At 45.3% G+C, this 27814-nt stretch overlaps 1 protein-coding gene and 1 pseudogene across 5 annotated transcripts in view; one reads left to right on the top strand and one right to left on the bottom strand.

Moving 5' to 3' along the window:
• The first annotated feature begins 1303 nt into the window (after positions 1-1303).
• Positions 1304-27814, top strand: part of ZNRF1 (zinc and ring finger 1) — a 92977-nt gene continuing 66466 nt past the window's right edge. For 3 of the 4 annotated variants that reach the window (XM_084756703.1, XM_084756704.1, XM_084756705.1), the window contains exon 1: positions 1304-2018. In XM_084756703.1, the coding sequence (XP_084612829.1) occupies positions 1595-2018 (424 nt within the window). In that variant the 5' untranslated portion in view covers positions 1304-1594. Of the gene's footprint in view, positions 2104-27814 lie in introns of all 4 variants that reach the window. The other variant, XM_084756706.1, reaches the window with a different exon arrangement.
• Positions 20024-22150, bottom strand: LOC311583284 (biogenesis of lysosome-related organelles complex 1 subunit 1-like; annotated as a pseudogene). The gene has a single exon. The product of its transcript is annotated as a biogenesis of lysosome-related organelles complex 1 subunit 1-like (transcript).

Raw genomic sequence — 27814 nt, 5'->3', positions numbered from 1 at the left:
TGGGTGATGCTATATGCAGCGGTGAGCATTTGAAAAGTTATTTGTCCAGTGAATAAGCGAAGGTGAATATATGAGAAAGACAGACTGAACTGGAAAGGTTAATTCTCTGTTGCAAAATGCAATTTGGTCAACAAATATTTATTGAGTACTCGCTGTGTCCTTGCCTTGTCGCTCTATGTCAAAATACATGGTAAACAATAGGGGAGTCGGCCTTGGGCAAGGAGTTTCTAAAACCATTTCTTAGCTGCCTGGTTCTATTTCCATGCCTTTTATTCACCCATTGATTTTGAGGATTACATTTTAGCCTAAGGAATCGACTGGTTTGCTTAGACCAAATAAGTTGGTTCCGACCTAATATCAGCAAAGCCTATGGTGCCCCGCTCAGGGCACTGTTGTGTCTCCTAAAAGCTAACCCCAAATGTTGAGACTCCCGATATTTGGGTCCAAACTAACTCTCGCCCAAAATGCTAAACTTCCTAAACGTTGGTTGGGGGTCCTTGGACGGGGAACCTCTAAACGAACGGACAGCACATCCACCAGAGGGTGCTGTGAGGGTAGGTTTGTGGCGGGAGGGGCGCTCGCCCAGTGACCCTCAAACCCACGTAGGCTTATAAATTTATTTTCTTTATGCCTGGTGTTTCCTTCCTACCGGAAAGAACCGTAGCCGCCGCCCCCCCCCCCCATGCCCGCCGCTCCCCCAAGGTTTCTTCTTGAACATAGCACCTCAAGGGTTCCGGAAGAAGTCTAACCTCCATCGCAGACGACGCGCGGCTGGAGCCAGCCTGTCCCCGGACAGCCCCGGGCGCAGGCAGCCGGTGGGTGGGGACCTCCAGGACCGCAGCGGTCCGCCCCGCCGCAGGGGCCGCGAAGGGGTTAACCCGGCGGGGAGGGGGGGAAAGGGGGGGCCGCGAGCCGCGCGTGCGCTCTGCCGCCCTCCATTGTCTCCACGGCGGCGAGGAGCGCCGGCGAGCGCAGCCCGGGACCGAGCGGGGCGGCGCGGCTGGCTGGCGGGGCCGGCGGCGGCTGGAGCCGGAGCGCGACGCCACGCGACCGCGGCTTCCAGAGCTCCGCCTGGCTGCCCCACCGCCGCTAACCCTCCCGAGGCCTGGAGTGGTCCTGGCCACCGGCCCCGGTCGTCGAGTCCTGAGACGGGGGACGCGCGCGGCGCCCGGAGCCTCCGCCGCTTCCTGCTGCGGGCGGGCGGCCTCCTCCGGCGCCTCCCTCCCTTCGCTGCGGTTCCTCAGGCTCCAGATCCCGGGGGCGGCCTGTGGCGCGCGGCGCCCGCTCCGGACCGCGCGCCTTCGGACCTTAAAGGAGAACATGGATTCGGCTTGGACTGTTTGAAATTCTTAGTTTGGGGTCCCCGCTCGCTTGCTTTTTCCGCCCCGAGGATTTTTTGAGGTTTATTTCTCTCTCTCTCTCTTTTCTATTTTTTTTTTTTCATTTTCTTCCCTCCGGGCTCTTTTGTGACTCCCCCCCCCCCCGACCAACCGCCACCCCCCGCCTTTATGTTCGCCCAGCTCTCCACCCGCTGCTGAGTAGTGGGGGAGGGTCTCGGCCTCCAGGTTCCCGCCCCACCGGGGCCCGGGCGAACATGGGGGGCAAACAGAGCACGGCGGCCCGCTCTCGGGGCCCCTTCCCTGGAGTCTCTACGGATGACAGCGCCGTGCCGCCGCCGGGAGGAGCGCCCCACTTTGGGCACTACCGGACGGGCGGCGGGGCGATGGGGCTGCGCAGCCGCTCGGTCAGCTCGGTGGCCGGGATGGGCATGGACCCCAGCACGACCGGAGGGGTGCCCTTTGGCCTCTACACCCCCGCCTCCCGCGGGACCGGCGACTCCGAGAGGGCGCCGGGCGGCGGAGGGTCCACGTCGGACTCCACCTATGCCCACGGCAATGGTTACCAGGAGACCGGCGGCGGTCACCATAGAGACGGGATGCTGTACCTGGGCTCCCGAGCCTCGCTGGCGGATGCTCTACCTCTGCACATCGCACCCAGGTGGTTCAGCTCGCACAGTGGTGAGTCCGCGGGTGACGGAGGCCTTGAAGGGTGGAGTGCAAGGGAGGGCGCGCCGGGGCGCCCCAGACCTCTTAGTGTGCTAAGGTATGGGTATGAAGCTAACTCCTGCCTTTCTTTCCCGTGGTTCCCTCGATGCCAGAGGGTGAATAGGATCAAGTGGGACAACTTGCTGCCCAGAGAAAAAGCTGTCTGCCAGGCTGCCGGGTTTAGGACTGCAGGCATGTGTTCACTTGTGGGTGGCCGAGTGAAACCTGTCCGTTGAATTCGCATTTATTAGCATCGTGATCCTCAGAAAAGAGAGCATCTTGTCTGGCCTACAGTTTGGACACTTCATTTCTGCCACTGCAGCATGGTTAGGGAGGCAGTGTTTCCTAAACAAAGAGTGAGAAGAGAAATAGAAACTAAGGGGCAGGTGGTTCTTGGGTTAGGGTTCTTACCCTTGCTAGAAAAGGGAGGTGGCTAGTTTTTCCATCCAGATGGGTAGCCGTACAAATTGCTTAAAATGGAGCAGAAGGCTGCCTTAGACAGGTGCGGTCTGCTACATGGAAAGCCTCCCCCCTTGGGTTTGCAGGACCCAGGCTTCTGGTCTCATGCTGCATGCAGTAGACTTGGCTCAGTGACTCTAACATCCCTCCATCTTTTTTTTCTCCTGTTCTGTGCTAAGGGCTTGTTCTTCCCGTGATTCTGCATCTTACCAAAAAAAAAAAAAAAAAAAAAAAAAAAGCCAGCAAGGTGGGTGTTATTGCCCAGCAGTTGGCACATGACTGGGGAAGAGGAAGATTGAAAGGATCTAGATGAACTCACTGTGCGCCCTTCTGGTGACAGGCCAGGAAGAGGCTGGAGGGGGATTTCCCAGGCTCTGGCTGGTAGGGCAAAAGAGGTCTGGCAGGCACTTCTAGAGGAAAACAGGTCTGTCTGTCAGCTGTCCTGAGAAGCCAGGACAGGCTTCTAGAAAACTGGGCAGAAGGGGTGTGGGGCTGCTGTTTGCTAATTGAGCAGTTGGAGCGGAGCGGTTACATATGCAGGCTCCTTTGGGTGAGTTGGGAGATTTTAGAGACTGTAGGAGAAAGCTTTCGTCTGCCCATAGTGTGCGTTCTGGAAGGTTTGTCTGTGGGATTACTCTTATAGCTATTTCAAAGCAGGGTAGTTCGTTTGTTTATCTTTTTCTTTCTTTTGGTCAATTCCCTAATCTTAAATTGGTGAAGTAACTTTGGTGGGCTATAGCGGCTAGTTGAAAGCCTCTCTGACTTTAATTAAGGTGTTGGAAATCAGATATAAGGCATGTCTGTCTGTCTGTCTGTCTTTGGTTCCTTTTTGGCATTTGGTCTGCTTTAGGCATCTTGGAATTAATCTTCCCTAAATAGTTGAGTCCAGGAGAAGTCAGCTATATTGGTGAGGCCGTTGTGATTATGTTTGCAGATGAACTGCCGTTGGTATGCTTTTAATGCTGGTAATAGTGTACTCGGTTCTCTAAAATCACAGAATTTTGAGTGTAGCATACAACTGTAATTTTATAGCTCATATGGGGCAGGGGGTGGAAAGGAGTTACGTCTTTGGTAAGATTTTCTTTCTTTTCTTTCTTTCTTTCTTTTTTTTTTTTTTTTTCGGTTTTTCGAGACAGGGTTTCTCTGTGTAGCCTTGGCCATCCTGGACTCACTTTGTAGACCAGGCTGGCCTCGAACTCACAGTGATCCGCCTGCCTCTGCCTCCTGAGTGCTGAGATTAAAGGCGTGCGCCACCACGCCCAGCTTTGGTAAGATTTCTTAAGTCTGCCTCTTACTAGAAACTTCTTTATCCCTGTTCCACTGCTATGTTCCCTGACAAGAGTTACGAACTTACAAGTAAATTCCAAAATCTCACACTCCTCAGATTTGAAGGTTTTGCGCTCTCCCCACCACCACACCCTGATCCTGTCAGGGAGTAGGGAGCACCACTGAACAATAGGAACACAAGGAAAAGTTGGAGCTATTGTCTTCCCGTACCTCTAAAGTATATGTGGCAGGCTCTTATTAACATTATAGGTAGTGAGTGCTTTTATTGATTTATTTATGTTTAGTATATAGGACCATCCTGTCCTTTTGCAAGACTTGGAGCTTATTGAAGTTCACCTCAGACTGCTTCCTGCTGGGGTGAATGTACCAGCCTGAGCACCGCTGTTTTAAGGAATTTGTTCTTTTGTACAAATAGAGTAATTATCTTTTTCTGTGCTGCTCACTTGAGGTGGAGCTCTTGTTTGCATCACTGGCTCTGCCTCTTAAAACAGGCTGTGGAATTTTCTAGGGCATCCTTTTTCTCTCTCTCATTCCCGGCTGCAAGAAGAGAGGCTGCTTCCACTTTGGAGCCTTTGAGTTAGGTCTGAGCAGCTTTTGCTCTCGTGTGGTAAGATTCCGATGGTAGGGCCTTCTGTTCCTGACTGACCAGGTGCCTGGAAACTGATACCATGTTACTGCTTGTGTTTTCAAGGTGCTCTGGGGACCCTTCACTGCACAGAAAGCTGTCATTAGTGAAATAAGTCAGAGCTGTGGGCTTATGCTGTGTTTGGAAGTAGAATATGAGAGGTTGCCGTCTTAGGGCCTCTTCTGACTAACTTTGACCTTGGACAAGACACAGTACCTTTCTCAAGCAAGGCTCATCTTTGTTATTTTAAAAATAGATGTGGTAATCCTCAGTGGTGGCAGCGTGTACCGGTTGTTTTCCAACCCCGATGAGAAGGATGTCCTGCAGTCGCACTTGGCTTCCTCGTTGCTGTGCCTTCCTCAGGAGTGACGCTTGCACATCATGAGATCCTTGTGACAGAAATGCTTGTTCTCCCAGTCTTCACACAGCTCCTTTGCCCCCTCCCCCCCCCCCCCTTAGAGCTCAGCTCTTAACATCTGGCCCTTCCTGTGATTGTTTTCAATCATTTGTGGTAATCTTTTTTTTTTTAAAGCACATTTTGTAAGCATTTATTTATCTGCTTACTTATTTTTCTTCTTGTAGTTTGGTGAAGTTCTCCGCTCTGTGAGACCAGAACTATCTCTTGGTTGCTGCTGTAACTCTTACATCGTGCCTGGCACAGGCAATTGCTGAGTTAAAGAACTGGAGTGGTTTATGTCCACCATCACATTCATCACCCTAACTCTACGCCCAGTTTGCAGGCGAGGTTAGGAACCCAGGCAGCTAGCTTGGTAGGTAGCAGAGAAGGCACTGGAATGCCGGGCCCGCAGTGCCAGAACCCTGGCTCTATTATTACTATGTTTATTTGATTGTTTACTGTTTATTTCTTTTGAGACAGTCTTAATAATGCGATCCCAACTGGCCTCAAACTTATATAATACAGATTGACTTTGAACTCTTAACCCTTTTGCCTTCACCTTCGGGAATCTGTTGAGTTCTAGGTATATTGCTAATGTCCAGCTGTGCTCTAAGACAGTCTGCCTTCTCTCCTCTGTAACTTAAGGAAGTGTCACCCTGGAAACTTACTAGCCCGTAAATGAGAAGGCTAGGCTCAGGATAAAGAGTCTGACTTCTTACCTTGAGTTATGTAGTCACGGATTTGTTATGTCTTCATCTGTAAGATGTCTGTCCTGAGTCCTGCAGAGTCATTGCTGAGGGTCTTTGTGACAATATACACAAAACAAAGGGCAAAGGAAACCCAAATGGAGCATGGTGCCTTCCTCCTGTGCCTTCACCGTCTTCTTAGAACTTTATAGGCAGAGAGGGCTACACATGGGGGAACTTAGGCCCCAGACGGAGGCTGGTGTTGCCGCCAGTCTGCCCACATCCCCTTCTCCCATCCGTGTAGAGGAGAAGTTGCTTGAGAAGCTCTTACAGCCCTTTCCTCTCGCTGCTCAGCTTCTGGTTTGTCCTGAGGTGGATCTGATGCTTCTGGTTTCCTGATGCTGCTCTAGAGGCACGGTCAGTTTTTGTAGTGGTCCTGTTAACCTTGGAGTAGGAGTTTCCAAATGTGGAGAGAAAGCATGAGCTATTCACCTTGTTGTGCAAGATTGCTGTTTTCTGTAAGATGCTGGCTGTTGGGCTTGGCATGCTCTGTCATGTGTGCACACATGTGCATATTCAGAAACTCCCAATGTGTTTCGTGTTTTAGCCAAGCTGTCAGGTGGGGCTGATGGAGTAACTTTGCTAAGTGTCTGAGTATGCTAGCAGGGAATCTCTTGTGGGTTCTAGTTTGTTACTACAGTAGGATTTTCAAAAGGTTGAACTTTTCCTAGTCTTAGATAATGAGGGACAGTTGCCAACTCTATTGGAGTGGATCAGAAAGCCTCTTTGTACCTCACTGTAGGTATGCTAGAGGTAATGGGCCTTTTCAAGCTTTCTGAAGAAGGAAACGCTAGCTCCATCCCCTGTCCAGCTCTGCAAAAAAAGGTTCTAGCCTTAATGAACACTTTGTTTTTAATGCAGGGTTTTTAGCTTTCTCTTACCACCAGGGGCTTATTTTCCATGCTTTCTTCAAGTAAAGGTAATTTCCTAAGAGTGGAAGTTAGCTATTGCTTGTGAGATCTGAAAGGAACTGTAACTAACAAAGGCCAAATTGTTAACATGGTTGCTTTATAGATGTGCATATTTTATATTAAACAAAAACTCATGGCCAACTATGTCACAAGGAATACTGTGAACCAGGGCACCCTTAACTAAAGAAAGAGCACTAGCTCCATTCTTGAGAAGGAACATGCAACATATTTTACAGATGTGATATTTCACCCCAGCTCAATGGACACTGAAGTCAAGTTTTAGAATAACCAAGTATAGCCAGCAGATAAGGGCACTTGCTTCCAAGCCTGATGATTTAGGATCCACATGGTGGAAGGAGAGAACCTATTCCCCCAAGGTCTCCTCTGACCCCCACCTGTCGGTATACACATGCACACACATACATATGCACAAAATACAGTCAAATTTAACAGAAAAAAAATCACAGAGAACCAGTGTTGACTTGAATGGGATGTTGGTCCTGCTCTCAGTAACCCTTAAGTTAGGTTAATGCTAGTAGCCTCTGAGGTTGCGGTACTCCACTCATGAAGCTAGCCCCAGACCTGAATTCTAGCCTCAGTCTCTAGAAGAATAGGTGAGTACAGATTTTTATTCATTTTCCTCCCCAAGCGTTGCTGTGGCCCAGGCTAAATCAAGTGGTTGGTTCTTAACATCTTAACCTTATAGGCTGGAGTACTAGGAGGGGCTTATCAGAGATCTCTTAGTTTGTATTTCCCAATCTTATGTTCTTCTTTTTTTTTTTAATCCTGGGCCCCCGGGTCCTCCGGGCCCTCCCGCTGCACTGGCATCAGCCATTTGGTGTTTTCCCGAGGAAGAAGAAGCCAATCTTATGTTCTTAAGAACCAGGTTTATCTTTGCATCCAGGAGTTGGGTTCCAGTCCCTGATGAGCTGTTTGGATAAGGAGTGGAGACCAGTGGTCAAGTGGGAGGTTTACAAGGAAACAAGTTTTTCTTTTCTTTGTTTGTTTGTTTTTAAGGTTTTTGAGACAGGGTTTCTCTGTGTTTGCCTTGGCTGTCCTGGACTCGCTTTGTAGACCAGGCTGGCCTCCAACTCACAGAGATCCGCCTGCCTCTGCCTCCCGAGTGCTGGGATTAAAGGCGTGCCCCACCCCGCCCCTCAAGCTTCTTATTTATTTAGGTTTTTTGAGACAGGGTTTCTCTGGGTAGCATTGGCTGTCCTGGACTTGCTTTATAGATCAGGCTGGCCTCTACCTGCCTCTGATTCCCGGAGGCCTAGGATTACAGGAGTGCACCGCTGCATGCACCCAGCTCCCAAGTTTCATTTTAAAATCAGCAGCTGGCGTGGTTTCTGGACTTGTGAGGTAATTTACCCTGAGATCTCCCTGTCTTTGTTAGTCTTGGGAGGCAAGTGGAAGGTCACAGTAGCATCCTGTCAATAACTCCAAGTTAGGGGAGACATGACAAGAATTTACAGTGCGGGCCTGGACATATAACAAGGATGAAACAGATAGAAACACAGCTTTCCTGATAACCATGACTGGACTCTACTCTCAGAATTCAGCAGAGCTAAGGAGAGGCCCCAGAAGCTGAAATTAAAACAGATTCTAAGAGTGTAGTTAGAACATCTACATTTGAAACTCAGCTTTATTATGGATTTTGTTTTTCCTTCTGAAACAGGAAAAAAATGCCTTTGTTTTTTTGGTTTTTATTTTATTATTATTAATATTTTTTTTTTTTGGTGCATTCATTAGTATTGTTTTTGATCTTGCTAAACTAGTAAGGTACTTTCTGGACAGGATCCATACAAATATTTTTCACCAGTAAGAGTTTGTTTGATTTTCCACATGGAACTAAGCATTTGTCTCCTACATAAAGGCCTAAGCCAATCTGCCATGGTCTTGAGAGCTGCATGGCTCAGTACAGACAGTAATTGTAGCAGTGTCCCCTTCTGTGCACGTCTTCCCCCTGATTTTTCATACAGGGCCCAGCTGCCTTCGGCTGTCAGCACTGCTGAAGGCCTGCTGAGTTCTGTCCTCTCATGCACACAGGCCCAGCAGCTAGAGAGCTCAAGACCTAGACAGTTAGGACCTGAGGTGGACACGTTGCACTTTTCCCCGGTCCCCTCACTGTCTCAAAGCAGGGGACTTCCTTGCCAGTTGTAATTACTGAGTGCAGACCGTGTGCCAGGAGCTACTGTGGGTGCTGGGAGCGTGTATTTAACGTAAAGGTGAGTATCACTCTCTTCCAGAGCCTGTGCTTTCCTCCTTTGTAAGGCTGTTCCTGTGGCAGTCCTGTGTTGCATAAACACTCGTGTGAGGCTGCTGCAAGGTGTTTCTTCTGAACTCTTCAGTGACTGTTCATTTTTTTTCCTAAACCGTATTTCTAGGCAGGTGAGCTTTGTGTTTGTAGCAGACTGAGAAATGTCTCATGTGACCCAATATAAGGGTGGCCTCTGTCTTCTCAGTGAGAACATCTAAAAGAAGGGGTATTTTTAAAAATTGTCATGTTCATCCTTGGACTTCAGTATTTTTGTTATACCTAGAGCTTCTTTTCTTTCTCCTCACTGAAACACTTTTTCTGGAAGCATGATTCACCACTTTTTAAATCTGTCTTTGTACGATTTATCCCAAACTACAAAATACCCATGAGGAAGTTTCCCCCTTGGTCTGGTAAGTGTAGGCTTCAGAGTTCCACACTGTTGATACTTTAGTGCATCCCCCCCCCCCCATTGCTTTTTACTGTGGTAAAATACATGTAGTAAAATTTACCATCTTCTCCATTTTTAAGTGTATAGTTGAGTGGTGCAGTAAGAACTGAATGTAAGTAATCAAAATATTTCTCTTGTGACCTTCTTATTTCATTAGCATAATGCCCTTAACTTAACTTCATCCATGTTGTTGCATCTCCAGTCAGAATTTTCTTCCCTTTTAGGGGGACATGTACCACAGAATGTATCTAGTACAAACTCTATGCCACATTTTGCTTCTCCATGCATCTGTCACTGACACATGAATTGCTTCCATGTTGTTGTGGATAATTCTGCTGTGAATGTACAGACAGATGCCTCCGGGAGACCCGACTTTTACACCACCGCCCCTTCTCCACCGATGGAGACGTTAGCTAGGCTCTACCACTGAACCATGCGCCCTGTGTTTTCATATATACCTGGGAGTAAAATAGATGGATCATAGTTTCTTCCTTTCTTTTTGACATAGGAGATAGCCCTCCTCTCTCTTTGAATCAGGTTGGATTTTTGTTTTTTCAAATAATCCAAGCTGATAAACATATAATACACACACACACACACACACACACACACTTCTGTGTGAGGGTATCAGAGTCCCTGGAACTGGAGTTACAGACAGTTGTGAGCTGCCGTGTGGTTGCTGGGAATTGAACACAGGTCCTCTGGAAGAGCTGCCAGTGCTCTTAACTGATGAGCCATCTCTCCAGCCACCAGCCCCACCCCACTTTTTTGATAGTGAATGAAAATGGATGCAGTAAAGAAACGTTAGGTGAAAAGGCAAAAGGTTTATTCCAGATTGCCAAGGCTGTCTCTCAGGAAAGCAAGGAGAAAGCTACAACTTTGAGGGTGTAATGGGACCAAGGGAAAAAGAGAGTTTGTGAGCAGGGACTGAAGGAGCCTAGGGGCTAGCAATGACCTTGGCAGGTTAATGGGCATCAGTCACGTTAATGGAAGGGCCACAAGTTCGTCTTGCCAGAGATAAGAAAGACTCAATTTTTTAGCAAGCTGGAACTTTCTTCAGGGAATTGGGGTGGGAGGGGGGTGCTTTCTCTAAATTCCCAACCTTGGCAAAAGGACTTTCTTGGGGACCAGAGAGATAACTTATGGGTGATATTGTTGTGTTGTGTCTTTTTTTTTTTTTTTTTTTTTGGTTTTTCGAGACAGGGTTTCTCTGTGAAGCCTTGGCTGTCCTGGATTCTCTTTGTAGACCAGGCTATCACAGCTATCTGCCTTCCTCTGCCTCCAGAGTGCTGGGATTAATGGCATGCACCACCACACCTGCCTTTTTTTTTTTTTTTTTTTTTTAGTTTCATGTGTATGTGTGTTTTGCCTACACATATGTCTATGTGCCACAGTTGTGCTTGCTGCCCTTGCCTTTGGAAGACAGAAGAGGAGGGCAGGTGGAGGGGTGAGGGGTGAGGGGGTGGTGGCAGACCTTTAATCCTAGCACTCTGTAGACAGAAGCAGGTGGCTCGCTGTGAGGTCGAGGCCAGCCTGGCCTACAGAGTCCAGGACAGGCAAGGCTACACACAGAGAAACCGTGTCTCAACCAACCAACCAACCAACCAACCAAAAAGAGTCCAGGCTCTTAGAACTGAGTTACAGAAGGTTGTTAGCTGCCTAAGAGTGGGTGCTAGGAATTGAACCTGGGTCCTCTGGGAGAGCAGCAAGTGCTCTTAACTATTGAATCATCTCTCAAGCCCCTTCTCTGTCTATTTTTGAATCAGATTGTTTTTTGTTTTTTCTTCTATCTTTGTTTATAGTAATTTATTAAAGCCTAGTATGATAACCAACACCAGTGACCATGTTATTCCCCAAGAATAAACCTGTGTTATATAGGAGTATTTTTGCTCAAAATGAATTTAAAGGTCCTTGTTGAGATAACTTTTTTTATTTTTGTTTTATTTGAAAGACTGTGATAACTGGCTGTTAGATAATGCCTTAATTTCTGAAAAATGATTCTTGGTGAAGTGTGTGTGTGTGTGTGTGTGTGTGTGTGTGTGTGTGTGTGTGTACAATTCTCTCTATAAAATATGATTAAAATAGGCATAACAAATAGCTCTTCTAAACTTACCCTCTTCCATATTGTGTGCATACAATATCGTCTAAGGTCAAGGGCAATTTCTTGAGAGGGAGAAACAGAGTTACTCAGATGATTTGGGAAAGAGCTAGTCCCCAGCCTGTGTGGTCATTTTGCCCACACTTCTGAGCTCTTTGGAGACATTATTGTCTGTTCCCATCTCTGGTAGCCTTTTTCCTGTAGAGACGCCCTGGTTAAGAGTCTTTTATCCTGTTTCTTCCCTAAGGACTCTGAAAATTGTACAGGAATTTAAAGGAACCCTTGGGATTCCATACCAACAAATTAGCTTTGTGAAATATTGTTTGTTTTCCTTGTTTTTACCCTCCAAGATATAACACCATTTAGGCTAGATAGAAAGCTTTCTGAAACACCTGTCATACTGTAACAGCTGTCCCCGACACCCATGTAAGCCTTCGGTTACTGGCTTTATTCATGCCTGCTCAGACGTGGGATTTACTCATTCCTGGTCAGATGCTACCCCTGTAAACAGATGCCCTGAAGAGCTGTGGGCAAGGCTTAAGGCCTGTGATGAGGGCAGGCTTGCAAACTATCTGTCTGTCTTCCATCTTAACATCTGACAAACCCAGTTATATTAGCTGTGTTAAATCCGTTTTCTACCTCTTTTCTCAACCTGAAGGCCAAATGCAACATGGTAAGCTATGTGAACATAACTGTCTCCTGTGTTTGGGTATAGGAATCTCCAGGGAAGTGTCAGACCTAGGAAAAATACTATTATGAGCTGTTCTATTTTGCTCTAGCTTTGGAAAACCTTTGGATTTCTTTACTGAAAATTTGTTTGGGGAAAAAATCTTTTTAATGAAACAGTGTGAGTCACAAAGCAGCCGCCCCTTCTTATAATAGCATCTCTCACCAGGGGAATTTTTGGTAGCTGTTGGGGGAGGGGTGTGAGTAGGTTGGGGATGATACATCCCTTGGTAGAACGTAGCCAAAGGCTGCTACATGAAGACTCTGGAGCTTTCCTTGCTGACACTGAGCTCTGAATTCAACATGCAGGCCAGCAGAACAGAGCAGGAAAAACCTGGGTGAGCCAATGGCTGTCATGAACAATGAGATTGGAGCCCTACATCTTAAATTAATTCAGATCCCACTGCAGTGTGTGTAAAAGGATCGTGAAACAGGCCTGGGGTCAGAGTACAGGAGGCCAAATAGAAGCAGGACGTCAGCTTTCTTCCTAGGTTATGGCAGTGACCTAACGATGCCCATCCAAGCCAGGGTCACAGTAGTCTCTTTCCTTCAGTGTTGTGCCTCCTGTTTCCAGATTGTGAAGGTACAAGGTGGCAGCACCTCCATTCAAAGAGTGGATTTGTAGAGCTCTTCTTCACTCTTAAAACTTTTTGTTCAAAATGGGGTTATGTTAAATTAAAATGCTTCTGCATAGAAAGGAAGGGATTACCAGGCCAGCCTAGTCTACAGAGTGAGTTCCAAGACAGCCAGGGCTATACAGAGAAACCCTGTCTCAACAAAACAAAACAAAAAACTAAATAATCCAATAAAAAATAAGGAGTCTAACAGACTTCAAAAGGAATACTAGTATGTTTCCTTAACTACCAGAGAAATGCAGATCAAAACTCCGATGAGATTCCATCATCAAGAAAAGAAAAACAACACAATGTAGTTCCTTATTCAGTGTTTACCTTACATGGAGTAAGGCCCCGGGTGCTTTCTGGCAATAACAAACAAACAAGCTGGGATAGGAAGGAGTGTATGGAACCACGCCCCTGTGGAAACGTGAATCACTCTAGTCACTATGGGAATCAGTAGGAAGGTTCCTCAAGAAAACCCCAGAAAGATAACTACTATTTGATTTACACCTGCCTCTCTGGGATATATATACACAAAGGAATCTAAGCACACACTAGATACACCTGCATGTGCCATGTCTTTTGTAAATATTTATTTATTTATTATGTACATAATGTTCTGCCTGCATGTGTGCCTGCCAGCCAGAAGAAGGCATCAGATCATATTACAGATGGTTGTGAGCCCCCATGTGGTTGCTGGGAATTGAACTCAAGACCTCTGGAAGAGCCATCAGTGCTCTTAACCACTGGCTCTCCAGACCCAGGCCATGTCTTTTTCATGTACCATTTGCAGACAGTGAGGATATACAATCAAGCTAGGTATGCATGGATAAGTAAAGTGGCATTAGATATACAGTGTGGTTTTATTCAGCCAGTAAAAAAAAAGTGAAACACCAGGTCTGGTGACACACTAATATCAGCATTTGGGAGGCAAAGGCAGGAGGATCTCTGAGTTCCAGGGCAGCCTGGTTTACATAGAGAGTTCCAGGACAGCCTCTGCTATGCAGAGAGACCCTGTCTCAAAACAAATGCTAATAAGTGAAATCATCTTATTTGAACCATCTAGAAAATGGTGAAACTTGAGCTCATCTATTAAGTATAGTAAACCAGCCTCAGACAAATGTTGCATGTTTTCTCTTATATGGAATTTAGATTTAAAAAAAAAAAGGCACCTGGTGGTGGTGGTACACACTGTTAATCCCAGCTCTCGGGAGGCAGAGGCCAGCCTGGTCTACAAAGCAAGTCCGGGACAGTCAAGGTTACACAGAGAAACCCTGTCTCGAAAAACCAAAACCAAAACCAACCAAACAAGAGGAAGCTAGGAAAGCAGAAGAGGACAGGGACAATGTGGAGCACGAGGGGAGGGTAGGTGGCTCAGAGTGCAGCAGTCCCTGTGTGGAAATGTCATTATGAGACCTGAACAATTACTGTACACTAATAAAATTATAGAAACAAAAATTAGATCTAGCCAGCACTTGGGAGGCAGAGGCAGGCAGATCTCTGTAAGTTCAAGGCCATCCTGACCTACAGAGTGAGTTCCAGGACACCAAAGGCTTCTCAGAAAAACCCTGTCTCGAAAAACAAAAGCAAACAAACCGTGGATCCAAAGCATACAGAATGATCCACAAAGGCTTGCTTACCTGTGCAGCCACTGAGTAGGATGGTGAAAAGGAAATAACCTTTCTAGATACTAAAATTTTAGAATAGAGCGGGGTATGGTCCCACACGCCTTTAATCCCAGCACTTGGGAGGCAGAGGCAGGTGGATCACTGCGTTTGAGGCCAGCCTGGTCTACAAAGCGAGTCCAGGACAGCCAAGGCTACACAGAGAAACCCTGTCTCAAAAAACTGAAAAAAAAATTTAGCATAGGTCTGGAGAGGTGTCTCAATGGTCAAGAGCATTTTCTGTTCTTCTAGAGGTCCTGTGTTCTGTCCCCAGTACCCACATGCTGTCTTTTCAAAGCCTCGTATACCAGTTCTGAGTCTCCAGGGCTCAAAAAGGGGGAAACAGGCAGTCCATATTTGATGCATAAGAGCCAGCAAAACTCACAGAGGACAGGGGCACTGGTACTAGGAGGGGGGTTCTGGGCCTTGGGGGACCTGTACCAGTTCCTATACAAGGAAAACGCTTACTTAGGGTGTGTAGCAGAAACTAAGTGTCTTTTGTCTAAGGAATAAACCACTCAGGGAAATGGTGTATTTTGTGTAGCAGTGGAGGTCGCTCTCCTAGCTTTCTTTCTTAGCGGCCCGCTGGATGCTTATCTCAGGATCCCAGCTGTAGCCTGGAGCCCTTCCTCTTCCCTGCCCTTTACTCTTAGCAATAAACTCTGAAGATTTAGTCTTGTGGTTGGTGAATGGGTAGGTCAGGTGGTCGGTGCTGTTTCATGTGTAGGTTTCAGGAAATCAGTGAGCGCTGTGACTGACTAGGAGCTCTTTGGTGCCTTAAAATGTTTTCAAACTATGAACTATTTCAGAAATTCAAAAGAGATGATATACTTAACCTAACAGATAGATAATAATTTAAACATAAACATAATTGTATATATCCTTTCCATTCTCATTTTCTCCATCCTTTCTCAAGAATAGTCACTGCCCTGACTCTGTTGTTTATCTTGATATGTGTGTGTACACATATTATGTTTGCTGCTACATTTGTCCATAACTGTATTTACTGTAATTGTTACTTGTCTATTCTTTGCATAGACTGTATACTAATGTCTACATACATACATACATGTTTATATAGCAAAACAGATTTGCAATGTATAAATTGGTTTTACTTGTTACCACAGCAGTTCACTTTCACTGCCGTATTATCAGATGACTTTTTTTTTTTTTTTTTTTTTTTGGTTTTTCAAGACAGGGTTTCTCTGTGTAGCCTTGGCCATCCTGGACTCACTTTGTAGACCAGGCTGGCCTCAAACTCACAGCGATCCACCTGCCTCTGCCTCCCGAGTGCTGGGATTAAAGGCATGCGCCACCACGCCTGGCTTCAGATGACTTTTTATTAACACTTGTTATTACCTTCTTTAATGAACAAGCATTAATGTCATTTACACTTGCTTCAAGAATGTTTTCATGTTTCCTTATACACCTTTTGTTGTGTTGTTTTTCCTGTGTGTGTGTGTGTGTGTGTGTGTGTGTGTAGGCTTTATCTGAAATATTTTTTGAGAACCATAGGTTCAGGCAAGGAGAGGGCATCAACTTCAGATGCCACCCAGGGTAGTATCTAGTGGTGGTCATAGACAATAGACTGTCTTTGGAAAGTTTGAACTAAAAAAAGGAAAGAAAAAACAAAGGCGCTGGGCGTGGTGGTGCACACTTGTAAGAGGCAGGTGCATTGCTGTGAATTTGAGGCCAGCCTGGTCTACAAAATCTTGAAAAATTAATTAAAAAGAAAGAAAGAAAGAAAGAAAGAAAGTTTGAGTACACAGGAGTTCCATTGTTTGGCTATACTCCAGCTGAGGTACCATCAAATCAATGTCACTCAAGTTCCTGGGGAGCCAAACTCCCACAGCAAGGAGTCCCAAATTGAGGATCAAGTTCCTCCAGAAGTCATTCTGATTGGTACTGAAGCAGTAGATGTCGCAGAGCCAGTCTCCCCTCCCCTGTTGTCTGGGACCTCGGGGACCTTGTTGGCTGAGCCAGTGGTGCTCGCTGTTATCCCACTGGAAGCCATAACAGCACCAAGCACGCCCATTTTGTTTTTCAAGACAGAGTTTCTTTGTGTAGCCTTGTATGTCCTAGAGCTAGCTTGGTAGACCAGGCCTGCCTCTACCTCCTGAATGCTGGGATTAAAGACCTGCGCCAGTGCCACTACCACCTCCTTGAACCCTTTTTTATGTAGCTGGAGATGACCTGGCTACCCTTCCCAAATGGTAGGATTAAAATATGAGCCATGAGGAGGCAGAGGCAGGCAGATCACTGTGAGTTCAAGGCCAGCAAAACAAAACAACAACAACCCATGAGCCATCATAAAGAGCTGTGTGTATATGTGTATCCTTAGCTCTTATTTAAGCTCTTATAGAACCCAATATATATCCAGTGTGCTTGTACTATATTTGCTATTTATATATTTGATAAAAATATATTTATATATACTAACTTTGTATGTTTAAGCATCATTTTCAGCTATGAAGTACTTGCTCATGTCTTTTACTCATATTAATATTGGGAGCTCATTCTTCCTTTAACATCTCTCTCTTATAGCCTACAAAGGCATGCGTGTTTTTGTGGAATGTTCAGAGGACAGCTAGGGTTTCTGAGATTGAACTCAGGTTGTTCAAGCTTGACATCAAATATCCTCATGCACTGAGCCATTTCTCTGCACTAGTTCTTCCTTGGCTTTGCTTTGTTGTCATACATAATATAGAAGTATCCTCTATTTGGGTTTTGTTAGTGGTTATTTTAAAAATGTGATGTAGCTTTTCTCTTAGCTTGGCTAACACTCAAATAATTGAGACTGGACTATTATATTTGTTTAATAAGCTTTATGGCACAAGAACTGAGCAGTATTAATCCTTTTTTTTTTTTTCCTTCTCTGAGACAGGGTTTTGCTATGTAGCCTTGGCTGTCCTGGACTCACTTTGTAGAGCAGGCTGGCCTCGAACTCACAGGATCACCTGCTTCTGCCTCTAGAGTGCATCATATTTTTTTTTCATGGCTTATGTTTTGTTTGGAAAATATTTTCTTTTCTTGAGGTTTTAAATATTTTATATTTTCATCTAAAAGTTTTAAAAACTTTTGTCTTTCATTAAAATCTTTATATATGGAGAATGAATTTGCTGCTGTTTTCTCAGACAGTTTTAAGTAGCCCTAGCTGTACTCAAACTTGCTAGGTAGCCTAGGCTAGCTTCTCCTGTCTCCACCTTCCAAGGACTGGGACTCTAGGCATGCCCTGCTCTCAACATCTGCTAGCAGTAATGAAGGCTTTCTTCCTCTATCAAGTCTTTCAAGGTATATTTGTCAATGGGTTGTTTGTTCTTTTTCTGGGTCGGTTTGTCTCTCCTTGTGCTAATCGATACTGTCTTGATTACTATAGTATGTATGTTTGGTTTTGGTGTCTCTGTTAGGTAGCCCTGGCTATCCTGGGACTAAGTAGACCAGGCTGGCCCCAGACTCACAGAGATCCACCTGCCTCTGCCTCCTGAGTGCTAGGATTAGAAGCTTGCACCATCAGGCCCAGCAATTAGTTCCGTGGGAAGGGCAAATCCTTTGATTAAACTGAATTCCTTTCCAGAACTTTCTAGGGTTTCAAATAAGGATGCAGAGGGGCCAACCGAAGTGACTACCAAGTCCCAGCAACTCCCGCTCGTGGCCGGGGGTCGGGGGTGAGGCGTGAGGGGAGTTTCTCAGTTGACAGGATGTCCGTGCTCCGACCTAATGGCCAGTTCCACATTTTCTCCCTACTATATTGCACAAACAACAGCGTTTCCCTACGTCTTTGTATCACAAAGAGCAGTTTTGAGTTTCCAGACAACAATAAAAACAAAAACTGCCTATTTTGGGCACTTTTTGTTTCCAGACAAGTTTTAGGATCCACTTCGTTAGTATTTATGAAAAAACAAAAACAAAAACAAAAGTGCTGGAATTTTTAGCCTGATCACACTCGTTTGCCATATTTTGGTTGTTGTTGTTTTTCTATTTTTAGAATTCCAGATGTTACCAGAAATACAAATAATTGACAAGCATTAAGTTCTTGGTTCTGTAAAGCCCCTTAAGGACTTACCACGCGAAACCTCACGTGCTTCACTTGTTGGCCTGGTCCTCGGAACGGGAGTACCATGTGATCTTAAGTGACACAGGGTCTGAAGTGGGGTTAGACGTCACACTGAGACCTACTTTAATCAGCGTTGATCTGCATCCTTATGTGAACCAAAAGTAGATATAGCCTCTGCTCCTTTTGTTGGTGCTTTGAGCTAGCCTATTAAAAGATGGGCTTTAAAAAGCTTTTTTAGGGGAGTAGAGAAATGGCCCAGCAGTTAAGAGTGCTTACGTGCTCCAGCAAAGGACCCAGGTTCAATTCCCAACACCTACATGGTGGGTACTGTCTGTAGCCCTAGGTGCAGGGAATCCCGTGTTCTCTTCTCGTCTCTGAGGGCACCAGGCACACACATGGTGGGTACACACATACACAGACAGAACACCTCTACACAAACTTGGTTTTTTGTTTGTTTCTCGAGACAGGGTCTCTGTGTAGCCTTGGCTGCCCCGGCCGCTGTATGTTTTGTTCCTGTCTTCCGTAAGTTTGGGTTGTCCTTATTCTGTGCTCCGTCCATCCCTTGCTCCCTTCCCTGCCGTCTGGAACCTTTCAGTTCTTTTAGTTGCTCCTCTTAAATTTTTGGCCTGCATACTTCAACAAATCTAAAGTTAAATCAGTATCTCTGCTCTTTTCCTAAATAAGAACCCACAGTTTGTGTTACACGTTGCTTTGGTTCTGTATTATAATCCACTTTGTTTTCATACCCTAACATTAGTTATTGCTATTCTTACCTGATAGCGGCTGCTCCCTTGGGCTCACACGCCTGCTCCCCTGCCTCCGCCCACCCGCTGCTCCCCTGCCTCCGCCCACCCGCTGCTCCCCTGCCTCCGCCTCCTGCTGCTTCTTCCATCTTTATGGCTCTGGCTGTATTCCCTGGTACCAGAGGTGGGCTACATGGTTGATTTTTTTTTTTCTGTCTACTACTGTAGTTTTTTTTTCCCCTTGCCTAAATTTATTTTTACTTGTCATGACTATTGGATAATTTACCTGGACATACATATACATGCATAAGTGTATGTATATATATGGGTTTTTATATATTTTATATATTCATATATATCTGGGAGGTGCATGTGTGTGTGTTTGCTTATAGGTTTATTTATTTTTCTCAATAATTTGACAAAGATACTGCTGTGTTTTGTTTAGTTTCTAAAGTTGCAACGATGAGGTCTGCTTCTGAAGTCTTAGAGCTAATCTTTTGTCTGCTGCTCTGTTCTCTCTGTTCTTGGTCTCCTGAAAGCTTACTATAATGTGATCCTCACTTGATTTACTTTTGTCCTGATGGTTATTCATACTTGAATACAAGATCTCATATCCTTCAAAGCACTTAGGAAAATGCCTTGCATTTATATATACAGTTTTTACATTTATTTATTTATTTATTTTTGAGACAGAGTTTCCCTGTGTATCCCTGGTTGTCCTGGACTCACTTTGTAGACCCGACTGGCCTCAAACTCACAGCGATCCGCCTGCCTCTGCCTCCCAAGTGCTGGGATTAAAGGCTTTATTTTTTAAATCTTCTTGGAGCTCTCCTTTTAGAAGTTGTGGGCATCATGGACCAGTCCTCCTCCTGCCCTCTGTGTTCTTTGACTTTCGTCTCTCCAATTCTTGTCTTTGCCTTTCAATACACAGATTGTTTCTTCGCCTACTTTTAATTTACAGCTTTGTACTTCATTGAATCACCTTTTAAGTTCCTTGTGGTAATAAAGTGGGCTATTATTCACTTCTTGCCTTCAAATCACCCTATTTATGCTTTTCTTGTTTTCTCTTTTTGGGAAAGGAAGTAGGGTTTAGGCTGGCTGCCCTTTTACATTCTCTTCCTGCTCAAAGCTTCCGTGAAGCCTCATCACCCTGGCACCATGCTGTTGAGCAAACAAGCACTGTGATCATGGGGCAGGCAGGAAGCTAGAGCCGGGGTGGCTTTGTGTTCCATTCCCACAGGAAGAGCAGCAGCTCCTGAGTCACGTGGGGGAAACCTCGCGGCATTGTACCTCTAGGGGCTCACAGCTGCAGCGGGAATCTGTTTCTATAGCAACCAGAGGCTTAACTCTTCCTCTGTCCTCAGAGTGTGCAGAGAAGAGACAGGGTAAACTTCTGTGCCCTGGGCAGGCTGGTCCCTTTTCACCCCTTTGACCTTATTGTCTAGTATAGTAGCCACTAGCTACAATTAATTAAATTTAAAAATCTGTTTCTTGATTTATTTTTATTTTTGAAATTTTTTTAGTTGACTTTGGTTTTTAAGACAGTATCTGAAAAAATTGCTAATAAAAGCCCAGACTGGACTGAACTGGACGACATACGATGGGCCAGCTTGGCCTTGAATACAAGGCAGTCCTTCTGTTGGCTCACTGTACACCACTGTGACGGCGACAATTCTGTTAGAGTCACCTGCATTCCAGGGCTTAGCACCTACAGATGGCTAGGGAGTGGCACAGTTGGGCAGCACACATAAGGAACAGTTCCATAACTTTCGAAAGTTCTGTAAGTCGGTACTGTTCTAAGCTCTGCCACGGGATTCTCAGTCAGCTCACTCGCTAGCTGTGTATGTCAGCGAGCCTCTTGGTGCGCAGAGTCAGAGGCTTTCTTTCAAGTTAGCACCGTTCTGCACCGGCTGCGTTTTAAGAGAACCCAGAGAGGACACTGAGGTCTGAGAACGGCTGGGTGAAACCTTCACCCGTGGTTTGGTATCATGTCAAGAAAAACCAGGAAACTGGAAAGGTCCTGTCAGGTAAGCTTTGGGGACAGTGAAGACTAGCTTCTGCATGGATTGGTTGGTTTTATGCAACTGTGATTAAGCTCAGATGCTGGAGGACAAGCTTATGAAACGGCTGGAGAAATCTAACTTATCTCAATGGAAAGTTGACATCTCATGAAAATACAATGGAACCAATTATTTTACTAAAATAGACTTTTCTCTCTCTCTTTTTTTTTTTTAATACTTTTGGTTTTTCAAGACAGAGTTTCTTTTGTAGTCCCTGCTGTCCTGACTTCCTTTGTAGACCAAATTGGCCTCGAACTCACAGAGATCCACCTGCCTCTGCCTCCTGAGTGCTGGGATTAAAGTTGTACACCACCACATCCAGCTCTTTTTTGCTTTTTAAAGATTTATTTTTTACTTTATGTGTATTGGTGTTTTGACTGTATGTGTGTCTGTGTGAGGGAGTGTGATTCCATAGAACAGAAATTACAAACAGTTGTGAGTGCGCATGTAGATGCTGGGATTTTTTTTTTTTAAAAATGGAAACGCGTGTCTTTATTCATAGCCCACCAGTGCCCCTTGTCCAGGAGAGTGAGGTGAGAGGGTGGGTTTTAGACTAGGACAGCGTAGACTGCAGCTGCCCTTTGTACTCTAGCGCTGTGGCGATGCACGTGTCCAGCTTGGTGCTCTGAGCCCAGCTCTCCACATCCCCAATTTCCTTAAGTACCTGCTTGAAGTTCACCATTACAATCCACTGGCCGGTCTGCATGGTAAACTGGGCAGCCTGGACCTATAGGGTCTTCACCTCATGGTCCAGCTTCCTCTGGTTCATGTAGGCCTGGGCCACACCCGCATGGTGATCCACCCAAGCCTCAGTCGGGTGGATTGCTGCAGTGAGAGCCTCTTCCTCCTCTTCTGCAGCTCCTTGTGCTCCTGCTTGCGCTGGTGTCCTTTGAGCAGGCGGGACAGCATGGTTGGGGCTGGCTGGGTGTGGGTATGATGTGCCCTTCCCTAAGGCTGGGGGAGCTGGATTGCACCTTGGCTCCAGATGCTGGGAACTGAACCCCCGTCTCCGGGGGGAAGAGCAGCCAGTACTCTTAGCTGCTGAGCCATTGCTCCAGCTCCCACCCCCAACTTATTTTTTTCTTTTCTTTTTTCTTTTTGGAGATAGGGACTTACTCTGTAGCACTGGCTGGTCTAAACAGTCTGTGTTCTGTAAGCCAAGCTGGCCTTGAACTCAAGAAATTGGCCTCCCTAAAGGTGGGAGTCATGCTGTCTTGCCTAAAAACAAAAAACAAAACAGTACCCTCCTCTGTTCCTCTAACAGCCACTGCACTCGTGTACAAAACTCTTCCACACACATATATACATAATTAAAGATACTCTTTTATAGTTGTTTTTTCATTTTAGATTTATTTATTTGTTGTTATGTATACAGTGCTCTGCCTGCAGGCCAGAAGAAGGCATCAGATCACATTACAGATGGGAATTGAACTCAGGACCTCTGGAAGAGCCATCTGTTCTCTTAACCTCTGAGCCATCTCTCCAGCCCAAGATAAAGTCTTAAAACATTTGGGAGACAGCCAGGTGTGGAAGGTACTTGTTTCATGCCACAGTTAGCTTCAGTTGTCAACTTGACTCACTTGGAAAGAGAGAACCTCAGTTGTTGACTTGCCTCCATTGGCTTGGCCTGTGGGCCTGTCTGTGGGCATTTTCTTGATTACTGATAGGCACAGAAGGGCCTTGCATGCCTGGGTATGTGCCCTGGCTTGTATAAGAAAGCAAGCTGAGCAAGTCAAAGCCAGTAATAGCTTACTGAAATCTTACTGACAGTCTCCCTCCCTCCCTCTCTCTCTCTCTCTCTCTCTCTCTCTCTCTCTCTGAATCTCATTCCCCAGTCACATACAGCAGCATTTTCCTGGCAGAAGTCCAGATAGACCAAGGTGGGGCCTGCAGTCATCTGCTAGGGTTAGGGTTATGAGTGAAATTATGGGACCACATAGAGGGATCTTACGTGAGGTCAGTCCACCAGCCCCAAGCTCTGAGCAGCTGTTAGGTAGGTATCAGGGTGGCAAGCGTCCTGATGTCCCTGACTCCTGTGGGACAATGAAATGACCAGTCACCTAGCACATTGTTTGAGTTAAAAGACCTCTGCTCTGTGTCCATGTGGACATGTGGACTACCCCCGGGTGCCCTTTCTAAGTGACTGGGAATTGTTTGACGATGGGGATTGTATCCAGGGCTTTATCCATATTAGGCAAGTGCTCTGCCAGGGTGTCTGGGAAGTCTAGCTTAAACTGGCTTCAACACCCCATCCTCCTGCCTCAGCCCTGCCAAACACAGGCATGCACTACCACATTTGGTGGTGTGTTGGGTTTATTTTTGTTGTTGTTTTTAAAATAAAGAAAAAACATTGGGGGCGGTGAGAGTGTGTATGTGGAGGTCATTAGGTCTGTTTGGTGGCAAGAGCCCTTAGCCACTAAGCCACCTCACTGGCCTGGTGGTGTTTGTTTTGTTTGTTTGTTTTTTTGTTTTTTTAAACAAGATGTTGCTATTACAATGGTGATTGAGGCCTTGTAGGGCAAAGAGTTAAGGTATTGTCACCCAGAACCTAGGAATAAGGTTTAGAATGAAGCTGAACCCATTAGCCAACAGCAGGGCTGTTTATTGAGTTCTGGTTAATGACATGTGTCATTTTCCCTCCTTTCCCAGAGAAAGTGAAGCAATGCGCAGACTAGGAAAAGTACTTGGGAAAGTTCTGTAATGATCTGAACTTGAGCCAGGCTTAACGCTTGAAGACTTGAACCCTTCCCTGCTGTGACTCTTGCTTTTATAACAGTCTGGGCTCGATTAGGTAATGCATCTTTTTTAAAGCAGGCAAGTAGAATTGTAACAAATAGTAACGCCTGATATAATTTTTGACAGCAGACATTTATTTAATTAATGCTTACTAAAACTCTGCACTGTTTAAGTGCATTTAGTATATTCACTCTTTGCCTTTGCCCTGTGACATATTTGGCAAATGCAGAAACTAAGCCCCTGCACATACCAAGAAAGTGCTGTGGCTTTAATGAATTGCGTCTCATACTATTATTAAGTTGCCATTCAGAAATGCAACTATTCGAATTCTTTTTAGCCCTGTTGGTCTTTTCCTCATTTACAAACTTTTGTAGTTCTGTAAAATAGAGAAATAAAACACATTTTCTTACCTCTGTCAGCCATGAGAATTGCGTTCTTCTCCCCTTAACAGCTTTGACTCCAGCTAGACCTACTGTCTATTGACCCTGCTTCCTTTTCCCTCTCCTGCCTGTCTTTCCCCCTTTATTTTATTTTTTAACAATTTATTTAATTTTATTTTATGTGTATTGTTGTAAGAGTGTCAGATCCCTTGGAACCAGAGTACAGACAGTTGTGAGCTGCCATGTGGGTGCTGGGAATTGAACTCTGGTCCTTTAGAAGAGCAGACAGTGCTCCTAACCACTGAGCTATCTCTCCAGCCTCTCTTTCCCCCCTTTAAGCTAAGTTCAGTCCAGGCTGGGTGCATGCCTGTAATCCCAGCACACACACCACCTCACAATACATTAGTTAGTGGTTATATTAATAAATGTGATTTTTAAATGTATTCATAAACTTATATCCATCAGCCTTACGCATATCCCAAAATATTTACCCCAGTCTCAAATTTGCCTGAGAGGAAAGCAAATGAGTAGGCACTAAAAAGTAAAACCCAGTTCACAAAACAGTCACGTGAAGTAAGGAGGTCGTAACCCTCAATCCATAGAAGAAAACACTTGAAAGTCACAAAAAGCCTCATTTTTCTGTTCTATGCTTCAAGTGGCCTGAAGAGTGAGGGAGGTTAGCATCTAACAGGCAGATGAGGGCTGGCCTGTAATTAGTAAGAGGTTCCCGTTATCAGTTTAGTGCAGCGCAGGTCCCACTTACAGAAGATTGCAGGAGGACTAGAGGGAGGATCACTCTCCTGAGTTCAGCAGGACCAGCTCTTCTTGCTGCTAGCACCTGAGTATGAAAACCAGCTATTCTGTTTCAGTCTTGGCCAGCGGTGAATTCAAGGCCCTGTTGCCTCAGTGTCAGTGTTCCTAGCCAGCTCTCAGGCAGGCTTGCTTAGCTGCCTTGGGCTCCTGGCTATAAGGACCCGTCTTTGTCAGTTAAGTTTCTGCTCTTTTATCCTGAAAGACTACAGGACAGGCTACCAAAAATGTTGAATCAACTTAGTTCCTTTGAGCTGCTAACATTTTAAACATTTAAAAAGAATGCTGGTATTTTAATGGTACTTGGACAAGTAATATTGTTCAGTATATATTTGTATTTGTATATACCTACATATGTTTAATGAATGAAACCATGTGTGAGTCACTTTCTTTAATGTGTTCACGGGAAGCCGTTGGGCTATGTAACACTTTGAGAGATCCAGTTTCATTGATCTGAGGTGGAAGAAAGGGGCCAGGAACTTGGCATTTCTTGAGCGCCTGATTTGTGCCAGGCACAGGGGTAGAACTTTACATATATTCCCACTTTTCCTTTATAACAATCCCAAACATAGGAGGGAATTCCTCCCATCGTATAGATGGGAGATTACAGCACCAGGGTTTCTGTCTGACCATCTGCATTGCATTTCACAACCTTTAGGATGGCAGCATTTAAATGTGATTGTGTTTGTTCTCTTTCCTGTTGCGCAGTTGACAGGAAATGTTGCTGTAGACGGACAGAAGCACTATATGGTTTTGCTGAGATCTTTGGGATCTTCTCTGTGGCCTGTAACAAACTCTAAAGAATGGGGCCACCCTGATAGGTTAATCTGTGCGATGTTCACTGTTCTTCATATTTTAATCCCTGGATTTTCTTTTTATTGCTTTATTTTTTATTTTTATTTTTGACAAGGTCTAACTGCATAGCACAGGCTGACCTGGAACTCACAATGCAGACAGCCCAGCTGGCCTTGAATTCAGAGAGAGTTACCTGCCTCTGCCTTCCACCTGCTGAGATAACTGGCTTTTTAATATATAAATTGAGAAACCACAAAACTTTTTGCTGACAGATATGAAACAGTCTATGCTAAGGAAATTAATTGAAACTGGCTTATGAACCCATTTTCCTTCCTCCTGGCCATTGGGTTTCTGGCTCCAAGTCCCTATGGTTTTGTTTGTTTGTTTGATTGGTTTTGGTTTTTTGTTTGTTTGTTTGTTTTTGGTTTTTTGAGACAGGGTTTCTCTGTGTAGCCTTGGCTGTCTTAGACTTGCTTTGTAGACCAGACTAGCCTTGAACTCACAGAGATCCACCTGCCTCTGCATCCCGAGTGCTGGGATTAAAGGCGTGTGCCACCATGCCCTGCTGTCTCTATGATTTTGAGGCCTTACTCAAAACCTGTTTTTGTTATTAGATAATAAAATCTGCCTTAAAATTTAGTAAGTGACTTCCTGGGTTTGGATGGTGGCTCAGTTGATAGAGCTCTTTCTGTACAAACATGAGGACCTGAGTTCAATCCTCAGAACCCATGGGGAAAGCCAGGCCTGATGCTGTGTGTCTGTAATCCTAGTGTTGGTAACAAGTGGATCCCATGGGCTTGCTGGCCAGTCAGTCAACCTAGCACACTTGGCCAATTCCAGGTCGCTGAGAGACCCTGTCTCAAAAAGAGAAATTGCTGGACAGCATCTGAGGCAGGATGCCAGAGGATATCTTGGCCTCTGCACACTTGCACCCACATACATGCAATCCCCCCCACAAGTTAATGACTTAGAGCCATAATAATTCTGTGACACGGGAACGCAGTCAGGGCTCAGCTGGCTTGCTCTTTGTGTGGCAGTGGCTGGCATGGTTGTATTCAGACAGCAACTGCAGCTGTGTTGTCTAAGGTAACTGCTGGATCTCTACCGTCTTGACTGACATGATAGGAGGCAGCAGCCCCTCTCTCCATGTGACTCTGCTCTCTCTGACTGGCTTGGGTTTTATTATATGACAACTCTGTTCCAGGAGAAAAGCATTCTAAGCGACTAAGGCGGTGACTAATGTTTTTCCTAGGTCATAATCCCATTTTTAACTTGTATGAAAATTCCCCAGCTAGGACTGGAATATAGTTGAGAAGGGAAGCACTTAGCATGGTGAGGGCCTGGGTTTCATTCCCTAGCACCAAAACAAAGTAGGAAGGAGAAACCTCTTGCTCTGCCCCTGATGCACTGGTGTGAGTGAGCGCTGTGCTTATGTGATGCGCAGAGCAGGTGCTCTTTCTCTGAGCAACAACTCTAACCCTGGTTTGTTTTTTTGTTTTTTTGATTTTTTTTTTTTTTAAACAGGGTTTCTCTGTGTATCCTTGGCTGTCCTAGAACTCACTTTGTAGACCAGGCTGGTGTCAAACTTAAGAGATCCCACTGCTTCTGCCCTCCAGTGCTAGGATTAAAGGCGTGCACCACCACTACCGGCTGTTCCTGGCTTTTTTAAAGACACTTTTATTTAGAGTCGTTTGAAATAAGCGTCTTATTATTTAACCCTTGCTATCCTCAAACTTGGGGTCTTCCTGCCTATGCCTCTCAGTGCTGCAGGTAGAGGCATGTACCACCACACCCAGCAGACTTTAGGACAGTCTTTAAAATTCCCAGCAAAATGGAGAGGAAAGGTTTTTTGTTTTAGCTCATATATAAGTGTGTTGTACTATGCATTACTTTTAAAGATCTTAAAAAATATTTAAAATCCAGAACCATTTGTTAAAAAGAGGGTTCTAGAAA

Source organism: Acomys minous (assembly GCF_964271855.1).
Source record: "Acomys minous genome assembly, chromosome: 14".
In the NCBI taxonomy this organism is placed as follows: Eukaryota; Metazoa; Chordata; class Mammalia; order Rodentia; family Muridae; genus Acomys; species Acomys minous.
Note: the sequence above shows the minus strand (reverse complement) of the source record. Positions and strands in the feature narration are given on the sequence as shown.